Source organism: Hemiscyllium ocellatum, chromosome 16 (assembly GCF_020745735.1).
Source record: "Hemiscyllium ocellatum isolate sHemOce1 chromosome 16, sHemOce1.pat.X.cur, whole genome shotgun sequence".
In the NCBI taxonomy this organism is placed as follows: domain Eukaryota; kingdom Metazoa; phylum Chordata; class Chondrichthyes; order Orectolobiformes; family Hemiscylliidae; genus Hemiscyllium; species Hemiscyllium ocellatum.
In genome coordinates this window covers 44697997-44711549 of record NC_083416.1, presented here as the reverse complement: position 1 = coordinate 44711549, position 13553 = coordinate 44697997, and the positions used below count along the sequence as shown (strand labels likewise).

The 13553-nt window shown below is 41.3% G+C and overlaps 1 protein-coding gene across 1 annotated transcript in view; it reads right to left on the bottom strand.

Annotated features, from left to right (window-relative positions):
* Positions 1-6935: 6935 nt before the first annotated feature.
* LOC132823394 (cysteine-rich and transmembrane domain-containing protein 1-like) overlaps positions 6936-13553 on the bottom strand; it is a 32071-nt gene continuing 25453 nt past the window's right edge. The window contains exon 3 of the mRNA XM_060837171.1: positions 6936-7505. Coding sequence (XP_060693154.1) covers positions 7402-7505 — 104 coding nt within the window. The 3' untranslated portion in view covers positions 6936-7401. The remainder of the gene's footprint in view (positions 7506-13553) is intronic.

Below are 13553 nucleotides of genomic sequence, written 5' to 3'. Positions count from 1 at the left end.
GTTGCCTCACTTTAGGAAAGATGTGGAAGCTTTGGAGAGGGTGCAGAGAAGATTTACCAGGATGTTGCCTGGAATGGAGAATAAGTCGTACGAGGATAGGTTGAGAGTTCTCGGCCTTTTCTTGTTGGAACGGCGAAGGATGAGGGGTGACTTGATAGAGGTTTATAAGATGATCAGAGGAATAGATAGAGTAGATAGTCAGAAACTTTTTCCCCGGGTACAACAGAGTGTTACAAGGGGACATAAATTTAAGGTGAAGGGGGGAAGGTATAGGGGAGATGTCACGGGTGGGTTCTTTACCCAGATAGTGGTCGGGGCATGGAATGCGCTGCCCGTGGGAGTGGTAGAGTCAGAATCATTGGCGACCTTTAAGCGGCAATTAGATAGGTACATGGATGGGTGCTTAATCTAGGATAGATGTTCGGCACAACATCGTGGGCCAAAGGGCCTGTTCTGTGCTGTATTGTTCTATGGTCTATGTTCTAATTCTGGAATGAGGCTTTAAAAGCTATTGAAATAAGGTCAGCATTGTAAATTGTAATATTATGACAAATATCATAAGATGTTACCTCGTGTGATGAATGGTCTCTTTCAACAATATATAGGTACTCATCTTTCATTTGAAGTATTTGTACTAGTGGGTGGCACGGTGGCACAGTGGTTAGCACTACTGCCTCACAGCGCCTGAGACCCGGGTTCAATTCCCGACTCAGGCGACAGACCGTGTGGAGTTTGCACGTTCTCCCCGTGTCTGCGTGGGTTTCCTCCGGGTGCTCCGGTTTCCTCCCACAGTCCAAAGATGTGCGGGTCAGGTGAATTGGCCATGCTAAATTGCCCGTAGTGTTAGGTAAGGGGTAAATGTAGGGGTATGGGTGGGTTGTGCTTCGGCGGGTCGGTGTGGACTTGTTGGGCCGAAGGGCCTGTTTCCACACTGTAAGTCTAATCTAATCTAATTACCTTTTCCTGATCTAGTTGGACTGAATTCCAAAACCTATACTAAGATTGAAATTATAAATCCTACCTCCTACAGCCCTTTCCAATACTTCAGCCGAAGTAAGGCTCACAGATCTATAATTTCTGGAGATGTCTCTATTCCCCTTCTTGAACAACATTTGCTATCCTCCAGTCTTCTGGTACTATTCCTATCGACAAATCAACATAAAGATCAAAGCCAAGGACTCTGCAATCTCATCCCTGGCTTCCCAGAGAATCCTAGGATAAATCCCATCCAGCCCAGAGGATTTGTGTGTCAAGGAAAGTTATTCTGTTCCATAGAATCCTTACAGTGTGAAAAGAGGCCATTTGATCCATCAAGTCTGCACCCACCCTCCAATAAGCATCCCACCTGAGCCCCCTACCCAATTGCCATAACCCTACATTTTCCATAGCTAATCCACTTAGCCTGCAATTCCTGGACACTACAGACAATTCAGCGTAGTCTATCCACTAACCTGTACATCTTTGGATTGTGAAAGGGAACTGGAGCACCTGGCAGAAGTCTACATAGTCATAGGGTGAATGTGCAAACTCCACACAGACAGTTATGTGCAGCTAATGTCAAACCCAGGTCGCTGGCAGCACTACTAATACTGAGCCACCATTGCAAACATAAAGTTTGAGAATTATTTCACAGTATCCTCTCAGAAAACTTCACTTTAAGGTTTTGTAGATAATACATAAACAAGTTTTGAGAAGATTTGTAGATCAGGTTGAAGTTCTGGATGTAGGTTTGCTTGCTCAGTTGGAAGGTTCATTTTCAGATGTTTTGTCACCATACAAGGTAACATCTTCAGTGAGTCTCCGGACGAAGCATGCTGCTGATTCCTTCTTTCTATTTATTTGTTTGGGTTTCTTTGGGTTGGTGATGTCATTTCCTGTTCTTTTTCTCAGGGGGTCCAGCTCAATGTGTTTGTTGATAGATTTTCACTTGGAATGCCATGCTTCTAGGACACAGAGTCAAAAATGTCTCTGTGACCATGTTTTCATTTGACTCCTTGCAAAGATCTGCTGCAGATGTCAGTTCATGTTCTAATGAAACGTTGCACACTACTGTTTCTTGTATGTTCATAATTAGACAGTCCATTTAGTTCATGATAGAGATGGTTTTACAGGTAGAGTGGGGCAAGAATTTCACCATTATCATTGAATTACCTCGGGGCAAGTCATTATTGATGTACCATTGTGGCAATCAAGGCAACCAGCAACCACCTAATTTGCTTCAGCAACAAGGAGGGCCTCAGCAAATGATGCTGCAGTGAATTTACATCATGTAAAAAATGAGGTCTGCAGATGCTGGAGATCACAGCTGCAAATGTGTTGCTGGTCAAAGCACAGCAGGTTAGGCAGCATCTCAGGAATAGAGAATTCGACGTTTCGAGCATAAGCCCTTCATCAGGAATAATTCTTATTCCTGATGAAGGGCTTATGCTCGAAACGTCGAATTCTCTATTCCTGAGATGCTGCCTAACCTGCTGTGCTTTGACCAGCAACACATTTGCAGCTGTGAATTTACATCATGTCCACACTTGTCTGTATTTTTCTTAGTTGCCTTTCCTAACAGGCTCCAATTAATTAAATGTGCAAATGGATTTGTTACTTAAGAGATATCCCTTTGAAAATCATGATACAAATTTATTTCCTCTTCAAAGCTGGGTTGTGGATTCATTCACTATCCTCCCAAGATGAAAATTCCAAAGTTCTTTATCAATAGGTCTTGGATATGGTGGACAGGAAAAATCTGTTTCCTCTCGTGGAGAAGTCAATTATCAGGGAGCACAGATTTACATTGATTGATAAAAGGATTAATGGGGTTATAAGGGAAAGATTTGGTCGAAAGGTGGGAGGGGTGGGGGCTTGCTTGGTCTGTATTGTCTGCACCTCTGTATGTAACTATTGTTGAATGTACAAATGTCATTGTCACTGTCTTGTTAAATGTGGAACTGGGATTTGAGGGTTGTCCTCATCTCTCTGTAAAATGGTCAAACGATAGGGTTTGGGGCCTAGCTTTGCTGCTCCTCTCCCTTGTAAAATTGCTGTCTCTTGTACAGCTGTAAATGTTTGTTGTAAGCTGTTTTGTAATTTGTTTAATAAAATAAAATAAGGGAAAGATTTCACCCAGAGATTGGTGGGGTCTGGAATCTGCTGTCCAGTTTATAGTTAAGGTGGAAACCATCAACTCATTGGAAAGACCTAAAGAGAGAGCTAAAAAGAGCCAGGAGGGGACATGACAAGTCATTGGTGGATAGTATGAAGGAAAACCCTAAGGCTTTCTATAGCTATATCAGGATTAAAGAATGACGAGAGTAAGATCAGGGTCAATCAAGCATAGTAGTGAGAAGTTGTGTGTGGAGTCAGAGAAGATGGGAGGGATGTGCTAAATGAATACTTCTCATCAGTATTCACACTAGAAAAAGATAATGTGGTCGAGGAGAATACTAAGATACAGGCTACTGGACTAGATGGAATTGAAGTGCATAGGGAGGAGGTGTTAGCAATTCTGGAAAGTGTAAAAAATAGATAAATCCTCTGGGCTGGATGGGATTTATCCTAGGATTCTCTGGGAAGCCAGGGATGAGATTGCAGAGTCCTTGGCTTTGACCTTTATGTCGATTTGTCGATAGGAATAGTACCAGAAGACTGGAGGATAGCAAATGTTGTTCAAGAAGGGGAATAGAGACACCTCCAGAAATTATAGATCTGTGAGCCTTCCTTCGGCTGAAGTGTTGGAAAGGGTTGTAGGAGGTAGGATTTATAATCATCTAGAGATTATTAAGTTGATTAGGGATAGTCAACAGAGTTTTATAAAGGGTAGGTTGTGCCTCATAAACCTTGAGTTCTTTGAGAAGGTGACCAAACAGGTGGATGAGGGTGAAGTGATTGACGTGTGTATGGATTTCAGTAATGTGTTTGATAAGGTTCCCCATGATAGGCTTTTGCACAAAATATGGAGGCTTGGGATTGAGGGTGATTTAACGGTTTGGATCAGAAGTTCACTAGCTGGAAGAAGATGGTTGATGTGAAATATTCATGCTGGAGTTCAGTTACTCGTGGGGTACTGCAAGGATGTGTTTTGGATCCACTGTTATTTATGTCATTTATATAAATGACTTGGATGAGGGCATAGAAGGATGGGTTAGTAAATTTGTGGATGACACTAAGGGTGGTAGAGTTGTGGACAGTGATGAAGCATGTTGGAGATTACAGAGAGACATCGATAAGCTGCAGAGCTGGCCTGAGAGGTGGCAAGTGAAGTTTAATGTGGAGGTGATTCACTTTGGAAGGAGTAACAAGAATGCAGAGTACTGGGCCAATGGTAAAGTTCTTGGTAGTGTAAACAAGCAGAGGCATCACAGTGTCCAGGTACATAGAATCTTGAAAGTTGCCACCCAGGTTTGATAGGGCTGTTAAGAAGGCACACCTTGTGTTAGCTTTTATTGGTAGAGGGATTAAGTTTTGGAACTATGAGATTATGTTGCAGCTGTACAAAACTCTGATGCAGCTACATTTGGAGTATTGTGTACAGTTCTGGTCACCGCATTATAGAAAGGATGTGGAAGCTTTGGAAAGGGTTCCAAGGAGATTTACTAGGATGTTACCTGGTATGGAAGGAAGGTCTTACGAGGAAAGGGTTGAGGGACTGGAGGCTGCTTTCATTAGAGAGAAGGTTGAATGGCAACTTTATTGAGACATAAGAGGATTAGATAGGCTGGATCATTAGTTTACAGAGCAGTGTGACGCCAACAGCATGGATTGATTTCCCATCACTAGTTTGAGGTTATCATGAGAGATTGTCCTTCTCAGCCTCTTCCCTTGCATGAGGTCAGGTGGCCTTCAGGTTAAATCACCACCAGTTGCTTCTTTCTAATATCAGAGCAGCCCCTCCATGGTCTGGTAAGACTATGGTGACAATAATTAATTTGACCCAGTTAATTTCCAGAATCTGATCCAGCAATATCTCCTCCCTCATTGTCCATACCGACATAGAATTTGTTCTTGGACATGCTTTAAAAACTCTTCTTCACCAACTTGTGTACTTGGACACCACTTCCAAGGAACTATGTACCTGCACCCCTAGGTCTCTCCATTCAACAACAGGCGCCAGGGCCTTACCAAGTAATTCCTGGTTTGTCTTACCAAAATGCAATACCTTGCATTATCTGCATTAAACTCCATTTGCTACTCATCAGCCTGCTGATTCAGTTGACCAAGATCATTCTATAACTGGCCACAGTCATTTCACAGTTGACAGGCTGAATTTCTTTGAGGGAAAAAGATGTGCAATCTTGCTTGTTCCACCTTCAAAATTGTGGAGCCCACTTTCTACCACATTGTGCCATCCTTGTGACTTTATTATCCTCACTTCAATTACTTTCAACCAATATTCCAGCCAAAACATACCATTCCTTTAAGAGGTACAGACTACATTGAACATATGCTGGCCTTAGTTTGAATCCTTTTACTAGACAAGCAACCACTGAACAGCATACATAAGCAGTAACTATGCTTTCAGGCAAAAAATTACATATTTAATCATTTCATAGCCACTAAAGTTTCCATGCTGAACTTGTGCACATCTTCCATGAGCTCAAATCTTGTGTAATAATATCCATTTGGTGCATAAGAATGCTCCTAGAATTGAGTAATGAGCATGAATGGAAGATTTGATCATGGTTAGAAAATAGGATAATAAGGTCATTACGGTTAGCAGATTGTCATTATTGGAGTGCTGTAATGGATCTTAATTATTCAGTCTGCATGATCACTTAAATGAGGAAGCTGTGTGTAACATTTCCAAGTTTTGCAGCGGAACTAAAAGCTAGTGGAAGGGTTCTAATTCAGACGTTGCTGAGGGGTAAAGTCTTACCTACTTCAACTGTCAACATTCCCGAAGGTTGCTTTAAAAAAAGATTAATATAATGAGACCGCAAGCTGTATGGAAGATAAAATGAATGCAAAGGGATATCGAAAGGTTGAGCAAGTTATCTAGAGTGAGAGATGTGTGAAGAATAAAAGGTCATCCATGATGAGGAAAAACAGAAAAGCATTAGAAATGGAGAAAATATTGATTTTTCAAGACTGTCTTTATATAAATCAAAGTCAACATGCAATTTGAAAAGCAAAGAGTGTTTATAAAGACACTGGTCTTTCACATTGCTGAGGTAAGTTGGAGATTTTCATCTTGCACTCATCAGAACTAGGACAAAAAAAAAGACTTGAATAAAAGCGACACCATAAGACAGGAATGATGATTCATTGACCAGTCATTGAGATGCAGCAGGAACAGTTACTGGTCAGTCTCAATTATTGGAACTAGTAGGATGGTTCTGATTGGTCAGCGTATTGCAATGAATTCATAAAAATTTGAGTAAAGGATGGAGCCATTACTGGTTATAACAGCATTTATTGCTCTGGATGGCAGTGGCAAACTGCCCTCTTGAAATGCTGCAGTCCATGTGCCATAGGTAGACGCATAAACCTTTTAAAGTGGGAATTGCAGGATTTTGAACCAACAACACTGAAGGAACAGCAATATATGTGTCAAGATGGTGAGTGGCTTGGAGCAAAACATGCGGTGATGCTCCATGAAGTGGATGTTGGGTGGATAATTCTTATTAAATCTATGGATTTATAGTTTCATTTTAGTCTTAAATGGCCTTTCTGAAGAAACAGACAGGCTTAAGGGTTGTAAATTATTATCCAATTCGGAGTGGTAATCTGTCTTGAATAAAGCAAGACTGTTAACAGTAATAAAAAATGAGAATTAAAGCAGAGCATAGTGACAAAAAAGGTAAAGGCAGAGGATCAGCCACAATCATACTCAATGATACAGCAGCCTCAAATGCCAAATTGGCCACTTCTGCTCCAATTTCTCATGGCCTTTGTTTAGCTTATGTTAACTGTTATTCTTTATTCACTCAACTAGCAAGAGACAGTACTGATGCATAAATTCACTTTATTCAATAAGTAGTCATTTAAAAGTTTTCTTTAATGTGGAATATTCAGTTTCAATAGAATAACTAAAATCAGCAATTTTTACTTTCCATTTCTAGCAATTCAAGTTCCACAATATAGGATCCATTTTACATATGTCAGAAACAGAAGTTGTTACACTTATTTTCATCAGTATCAAAGCAAATCCTTTGGAACATTTTAGCTCGTTTAAAAAAGGTTCTGCATAAATTAACATTTGCTCATTATTTGGGCAGGCCATCATAAAACATTGCACCACACTTACAGAACTTGCCATCCAGTCATTTAATTGCTAAGCTAGTGGCATTGTGACCAAACAGAAATCTTTAACAGGCATCTTTTGGGAAAAATAGCAGTTGGTATTTGAGCTTCGATTTGAAGGTCGAGCAGCAAAAATCTGGCATGTGGGGAATTTCCATGTAGTTTGTGATTTTAGGTCAACATATCCCAAAGGCAACAGCAGCAGAGGGCAGTCCAACATGCTGTCAAGCATGTATCTCCAGTGTCATCCCTTCTGCGATCTTCTACAACGTAAACTGCAATGACAAATAGTTTAGATGAAAATAAGCCTAGGTTGAACCTTGTACCTTCTCAGACATCAAAAATGTAGCTGAAAAAGTGAAAGTGGGTGAAAAGTGGTGGAAATCCAAAATGAAAATCAAATTTCATTGACTTGAACCACAAACCATTTCTTTCTCCACAGAAGCTGCTTTATTGGCAGGTTGTGATGTTTTGTTTTATTTCATTTCTGGAGGAATTGAATTAACATCAACACCTATACAATAACATGCATAATAATTTTGGTTAGACCACCTAGTATATGCAGAGTTGGGTATCCATACTATACAAGGTTGATAAGTTCAAGTCATCAGGAAAGAGTAAGCTCATACTGGAAGTCTTCATAAAAGGCAGAGCTGGATCTGATACAGATCTTCAAAATTAAGGAATGCAGAATGGAGAACAAGTTTTAAAGGAAGTTCCAAACATAATGACATTTAATGCAATGTAATTGCTAGAAAAAAGTCCAATAAAGAATTCAAGATATAGACCTTCATTACTCAGTATGGTGAATCAATTCCCATCTGGATTGAGTGGTTAATAGCATAGATTTTACTTTAGGGAGACAGGAATTGAAAGGTATACTGAATGAGCAAGTTGAATTAAGTGGGGAAGTAGTTTATGCGTACATAGTATATATGTTTGAAACCAGTAGATGCATTGGTGGTCATCTTCCAGGATTCTATAGACTCTGGAGTCCCTGCAGATTGAAGGGAAGCCAATGTTACTTGAATATTCAGAAAGGGAGGTAGAGAGAAACAAGTCTAAGGTTGGTAATGGGGAGAAATCTCAAATCCATTATCAAGGACTTGGGGGGGGGGAAAGAGAGAAAAGGAAGGGGAAGAAAAGGAAAAGGAAAGATAGTCAGCATGGATTTATGAAGGGGAAATCATGCATGACAAATCTGTTCGAATTCTGAGGATGTAAGTCGGTAGAGTTGACAAGGGTAACCCAGTTGATGTGGTATATTTGGCAAATGCTTTCTGAAAGTCCAAAGTCCCATGCAAGAGATTATTGTGCAAGATTAAAGTGCATGGGATTAGGGGGAAGTGTATTGAGATGGATAGAAAACTGGTTGGCAGATAGGAAACAAAGGAGGAATTAATGGGTCCTTTTCAAATTGGCAGGCAGTAACTCGTGGGGTGCCACAGCAATTGGTGCTATGACTCCAACAATACACAATATATAACTAAATGATTTGTAGGTGGGAACAAAATGCAACATATCCAAGTTTGCAGATAGTACCAAGTTGAGTGGGAGGGTGACAAGGATGCAGAGATTCTCCAGCATGATCATGGTTGGGTAAATCAATGCATTTATCCAAAATATACTGCATCTGTCAAAGTTATTCACTTTGGAAGCAAAAAAAAAGGCAGATTACTACCCAAATGGCTATAAAATGGGAGAGGAGTGAACAGTGGGACCTGGGTGTCCTTATGTACCAGTCACAAAGTAGACATGCAGGTGCAGCAGGCAGTTAAAGGCAGCAAATGGTGTGATGGCCATCATTGAGAGAGGTTGAGAGTTCAGGAGCAGGGATGTGTTGTTGCAGTTAAAAAGGACTTTGGTGAGGCCACACCTAGAATACCATGTGCAGTTTTGGTCTGCTTTTCTGAGGAAGGATGCTCCTGCTCCCAAGAGTGCAGTGAAGGTTTACCACTGATTCTGGGGATGGCAGGACTGACGTTTGAAGAGAGATTGACGAGATTAGGATAGTTATTGCTGGAGTTCAAATCAGTGTTTTGGGAGCGGGGGGGGGGGGGGGGGGGAAGAAAGAGAGGGAGAGAAAGAGCGATTCTCATGCTTAACAATTCTGACAGGACTACACAGGATAGATGCAGGGAGAAGGTTCCAGATGGTATGTACATCCAAAACCAGGAGTCAAATTGAGCATTTGGGTAGAACATTTAGGATGGAGATGAGGAGACATTTCTTCACCCAAAAGAATTCATTGCCAGAGCAAGTGGTTGATGCCAAAACACAATGTATTCAAGAGGCAACTAGATATAGCACTTGGGACATGTGGGACCAAAAAGGTCACAGGTAGAAAGCAGGATTAAGATTGGAGTTGCACTATCAGCCATGATTGTGATGAATGGCAGAGCAGACTCGAAGGGCCAAATGGCCTCCTCCTATCTGTGGGGTGTCTGTTTCAACTTTGTGCAGAGCAGGTACAAGCTAATCAGTATTGCATGAGCCATTTAAAAACCAAACCTCATCAATAATGTGATTCGAGGGGAGCTTGCAATAAATATGGAAGAATCAAGAGATAAAACAATTAAGTCTGGCAACCAAGCAGCAACCAGTTTGACGAGAGTTTTAGTTTTAAAGTAACAGAAGACAAGGATTAATTGATTAGCGAGGGTTTATGAATTGTGCCAAAGAACAACCAACTCCCATTCTATGACCTCTAGGAATGGAGGATTTACAACTAAAGTACACAGGAAACCCACACATCCAGATCCTCAATTACAATAGCAACCACCTCAATGTCCACAAATGGAGCTGTGTCAAGACACTATTCAAGATAATAGTGACACTGCAACACACCAGATCCACACTAAAAACACATGTAAAGTCTTTACTAACAATGGACACCCCCCATCAGCTTCATCCACTAATGCTCATTCAACAGACACTACCAACACACTGGCCACCCTATGTAAAAGAACATATCAGAACTACCAGGCTGTTATAAGCACTAGGTCATATCGTCACACACCAACCAATACCCATACTACACCAGCAACTAACTAGGACTAAGGACCAATATGGTATACAAATCCCTTGCAACTGCAAGCACTACATTGGACAAACAAAACTAGCAACCTGACTTCACAAACACCAACTAGCTACTAAACCACATGATCCACTCTCCCTCATCTCTGTACACAGACCAAGAGGGCCATAAATTCAATAATGACAAAGCAACTATCCTAGCTCAGACCAGTGACAGGCTATAGTCCTTGAAAGCCTGGTTTTCAACCAAAAAGGCCATCAACAAAAAACAGAAATCGATTCAGTGTACAAACCGCTGCAGTGGAGACCCAGAAGTGACTCTCACCTCAACAGACCAGATCACATAAACCAAGCAGGATAGAACAAAGCCACACTGATGTTACCCAGCATGGTAATGAAACTTTTGCACAATAACCCAGCAGCTCAGCCAGCTAACTAACTATGCCAAATTGCATCTCTAGCCTTTCAATTTTGAGATTGGTTTTTGGTTTCACCCTAGAAATATACTTTCTCTGAACTCTCGTTCTCATTTCTGAAGGTACAGTATAAGCAAACAGTGCTCAAATCAATGCAACTTTATAGAACCTCAACACAAGCTAGCCTCATCATACAGGATTCAGGAAATGGTGAAGGTAGGTCAGTGGACCTGAAACATTAACTCTGCTTTCTCTGCTCAGATGCTGCCAGACCTAGATTACTTAGTGTGGAAACAGGCCCTTCGGCCCAACAAGTCCACACCGACCCGGCAAAGCGCAACCCACCCATACCCCTACCTTTACCCCTTCACCTAACACTACGGGCAATTTAGCATGGCCAATTCCCCTAACCTGCACATTTTTGGACTGTGGGAAGAAACCGGAGCACCCGGAGGAAACCCACGCAGACACGGGGAGAATGTGCAAACTCCAGAGTCAGTCGCCTGAGTCGGGAAATGAACCCGGGAAATGCTAACCACTGTGCCACCGTGCTGCCCACAATTGCTGAGTTTCTCCAGCAATTTGTTTATGTTTGAATGAATGGTGTATTGTCGCAGATGTCATTGTTTGGATCAGATGTTCAATTAAGACACCAGCCTATTCAGGAAATTTCAAGTGTTACAGATGAAGCTTTGTAGGTGGCATGGTGGCACAGTGGTTAGCACTGCTGCCTCACAGAGCCAGAGACCTGGGTTCAATTCCCACCTCAGGTGACTGACTGTGTGGAGGTTGCACGTTCTCCCCGTGTCTGCATGGGTTTCCTCCGGTTTCCTCCCACAGTCCAAAGATGTGCAGGTCAGGTAATTGACCATGCTAAATTGCCTGTAGTGTTAGGTAAAATAGGTAAATGTAGGGGAATGGGTGGGTTGCGCTTCAGCGGGTCAGTGTGGACTTGTTGGGCTGAAGGGCCTGTTTCAACACTAAGTAATCTAATCTCAATGTGCTGGTTAATGTTTATCCTCATCCACCACCATCATCAGGGCCACTAAGCTGCTCACTTATAAGATTCTGATCAGCACAATTTGGTTACATTTGCCTATAAATGAACATAGTTCAAAATTAATTGGTAGAATATTGTGGGATGTGCCAAGAGCATGAAAAGGCACTTTCTATGCAAGTTTTGCCCTCTGTTAGGACTGGAGGGATTTAGTCAGTGGCAATCCAAGATTCATTGACAGGGCTCTTGTTAAATATATGCAAGTTTGTACATGGTAATTTTACTTGAGAGATATGGGTGTCACTGGAAATGCCAACAATTATTGCCAAGAGGCCCAGCAATTACGCCCCTAGCTTCCCACAGCATTCTGGATAAACCTGATCAGGTCCTGGGGATTTATCCACTTATGCATTTTAAGACATCCAATAATTCCTCCTCTAATATGGAGATTTTTCAAGATGTCACCATCTATTTCTCTACATTATCTTCCATGCCCTTTTCTACAGTAAATACTGATGCAAAGTGCTCATTTAGTATCTCCCCCATCTCCTGCAGCTCCACACAGAGGCCATGTTGTTGATCTTTGAGGAGCCCTATTCTCTCCCTAGTTACCCTTTTGTCCTTAAATGTATTTGCAAAAACTCTTTGGGTTCTTAACTATTGGCCAAAGTTATGTCTCCTTTATGTCCTCCTGATTTCCCCAAGTATGCTCCTTTATACTGTAAGGATTCACTCGATCGATCCTGTCAATACCTTACATAGGCTTCCTTTTTCTTAATCAAACCCTCAATTTCTTTAGTCATACAGCATTCCCTATACCTACCAGCCTTCCCTTTCACTCTAGAAATATACTTTCTCTGAACTCCCTCTCATTTCTGAAGGCTTCCCATTTTCCAGCCATTTACCTGCAAATATCTGCACCCAATCAGCTTTTGAAAATTCTTGCCTAATACCGTCAAAATTGATCTCCCTCCAATTTAGAACTCCAACTTTTTGATCTGGTCTATCCTTTTCCATCACTATTTTAAAACTAACAGAATTATAGTCGCTGGCCCCAAAGTGCCCCCCTGTAACCAGAGGGTACAGCAAGGGTCAGCACATGGGCCCCCAGCTGTTCACCATACATATCAATGATTTGAATGCAGGCACTAAATGTACTATTCCAAGAAGGGAAGTGCACTGTGGGAAGATGTAAACTTTCATGAGGATTTACTTAGGCTTAATGACTGGGCATGAATATAGCAGATGGAATACAATGCAGAAAAATCAGTGGTTATCCACTTCGGTAGAAAGGACAGATATTCAGAGTACTTCTTAAAGGGTATGAGGTTGGAAAGTCTGGATGTGCAAAGACACCTGGATATCCTTATTAGATAAGTGAAGGCTAACATGTAGCTAAGACAAGGTATTAGGAAGGCTAATGGAATGTTAACCTTTATTGCAAGAGGAATCAAGTATAGGAGTTGTGATTCATGTGAGTTGTGAGTTTAGTTAGACTGCACCTGAAGTACTCCGTGCAGTTTTGGTCTCCTTAACTCAGGAGAGATATTATTGCTATAGAAGTAATGCAAGAATGGTTCAGGTTTGTTCCTGGATGGTGGGGCTTTCCTCTGAAGAGAGATTAGACAAACTGGCCTATATTCTGTCAGAAGTTTGAAAAGAATGAAATATGATTTTCTCATTAAAAAACTTATAAAATGCTTAAAGAGATAGACAGATAAATGCAGGCAAAATGAGAAGTCTAAAACCAGGGAGCACAATTTAACAAAGGGGATGCCAGTAGGACAAAGATTTTCTTGTGAATCTTTGGAATTCTCTACTACACAGGATTGTGGAAGCTGAGTCAGAGCATATTTAAAATATAGATATTTTGA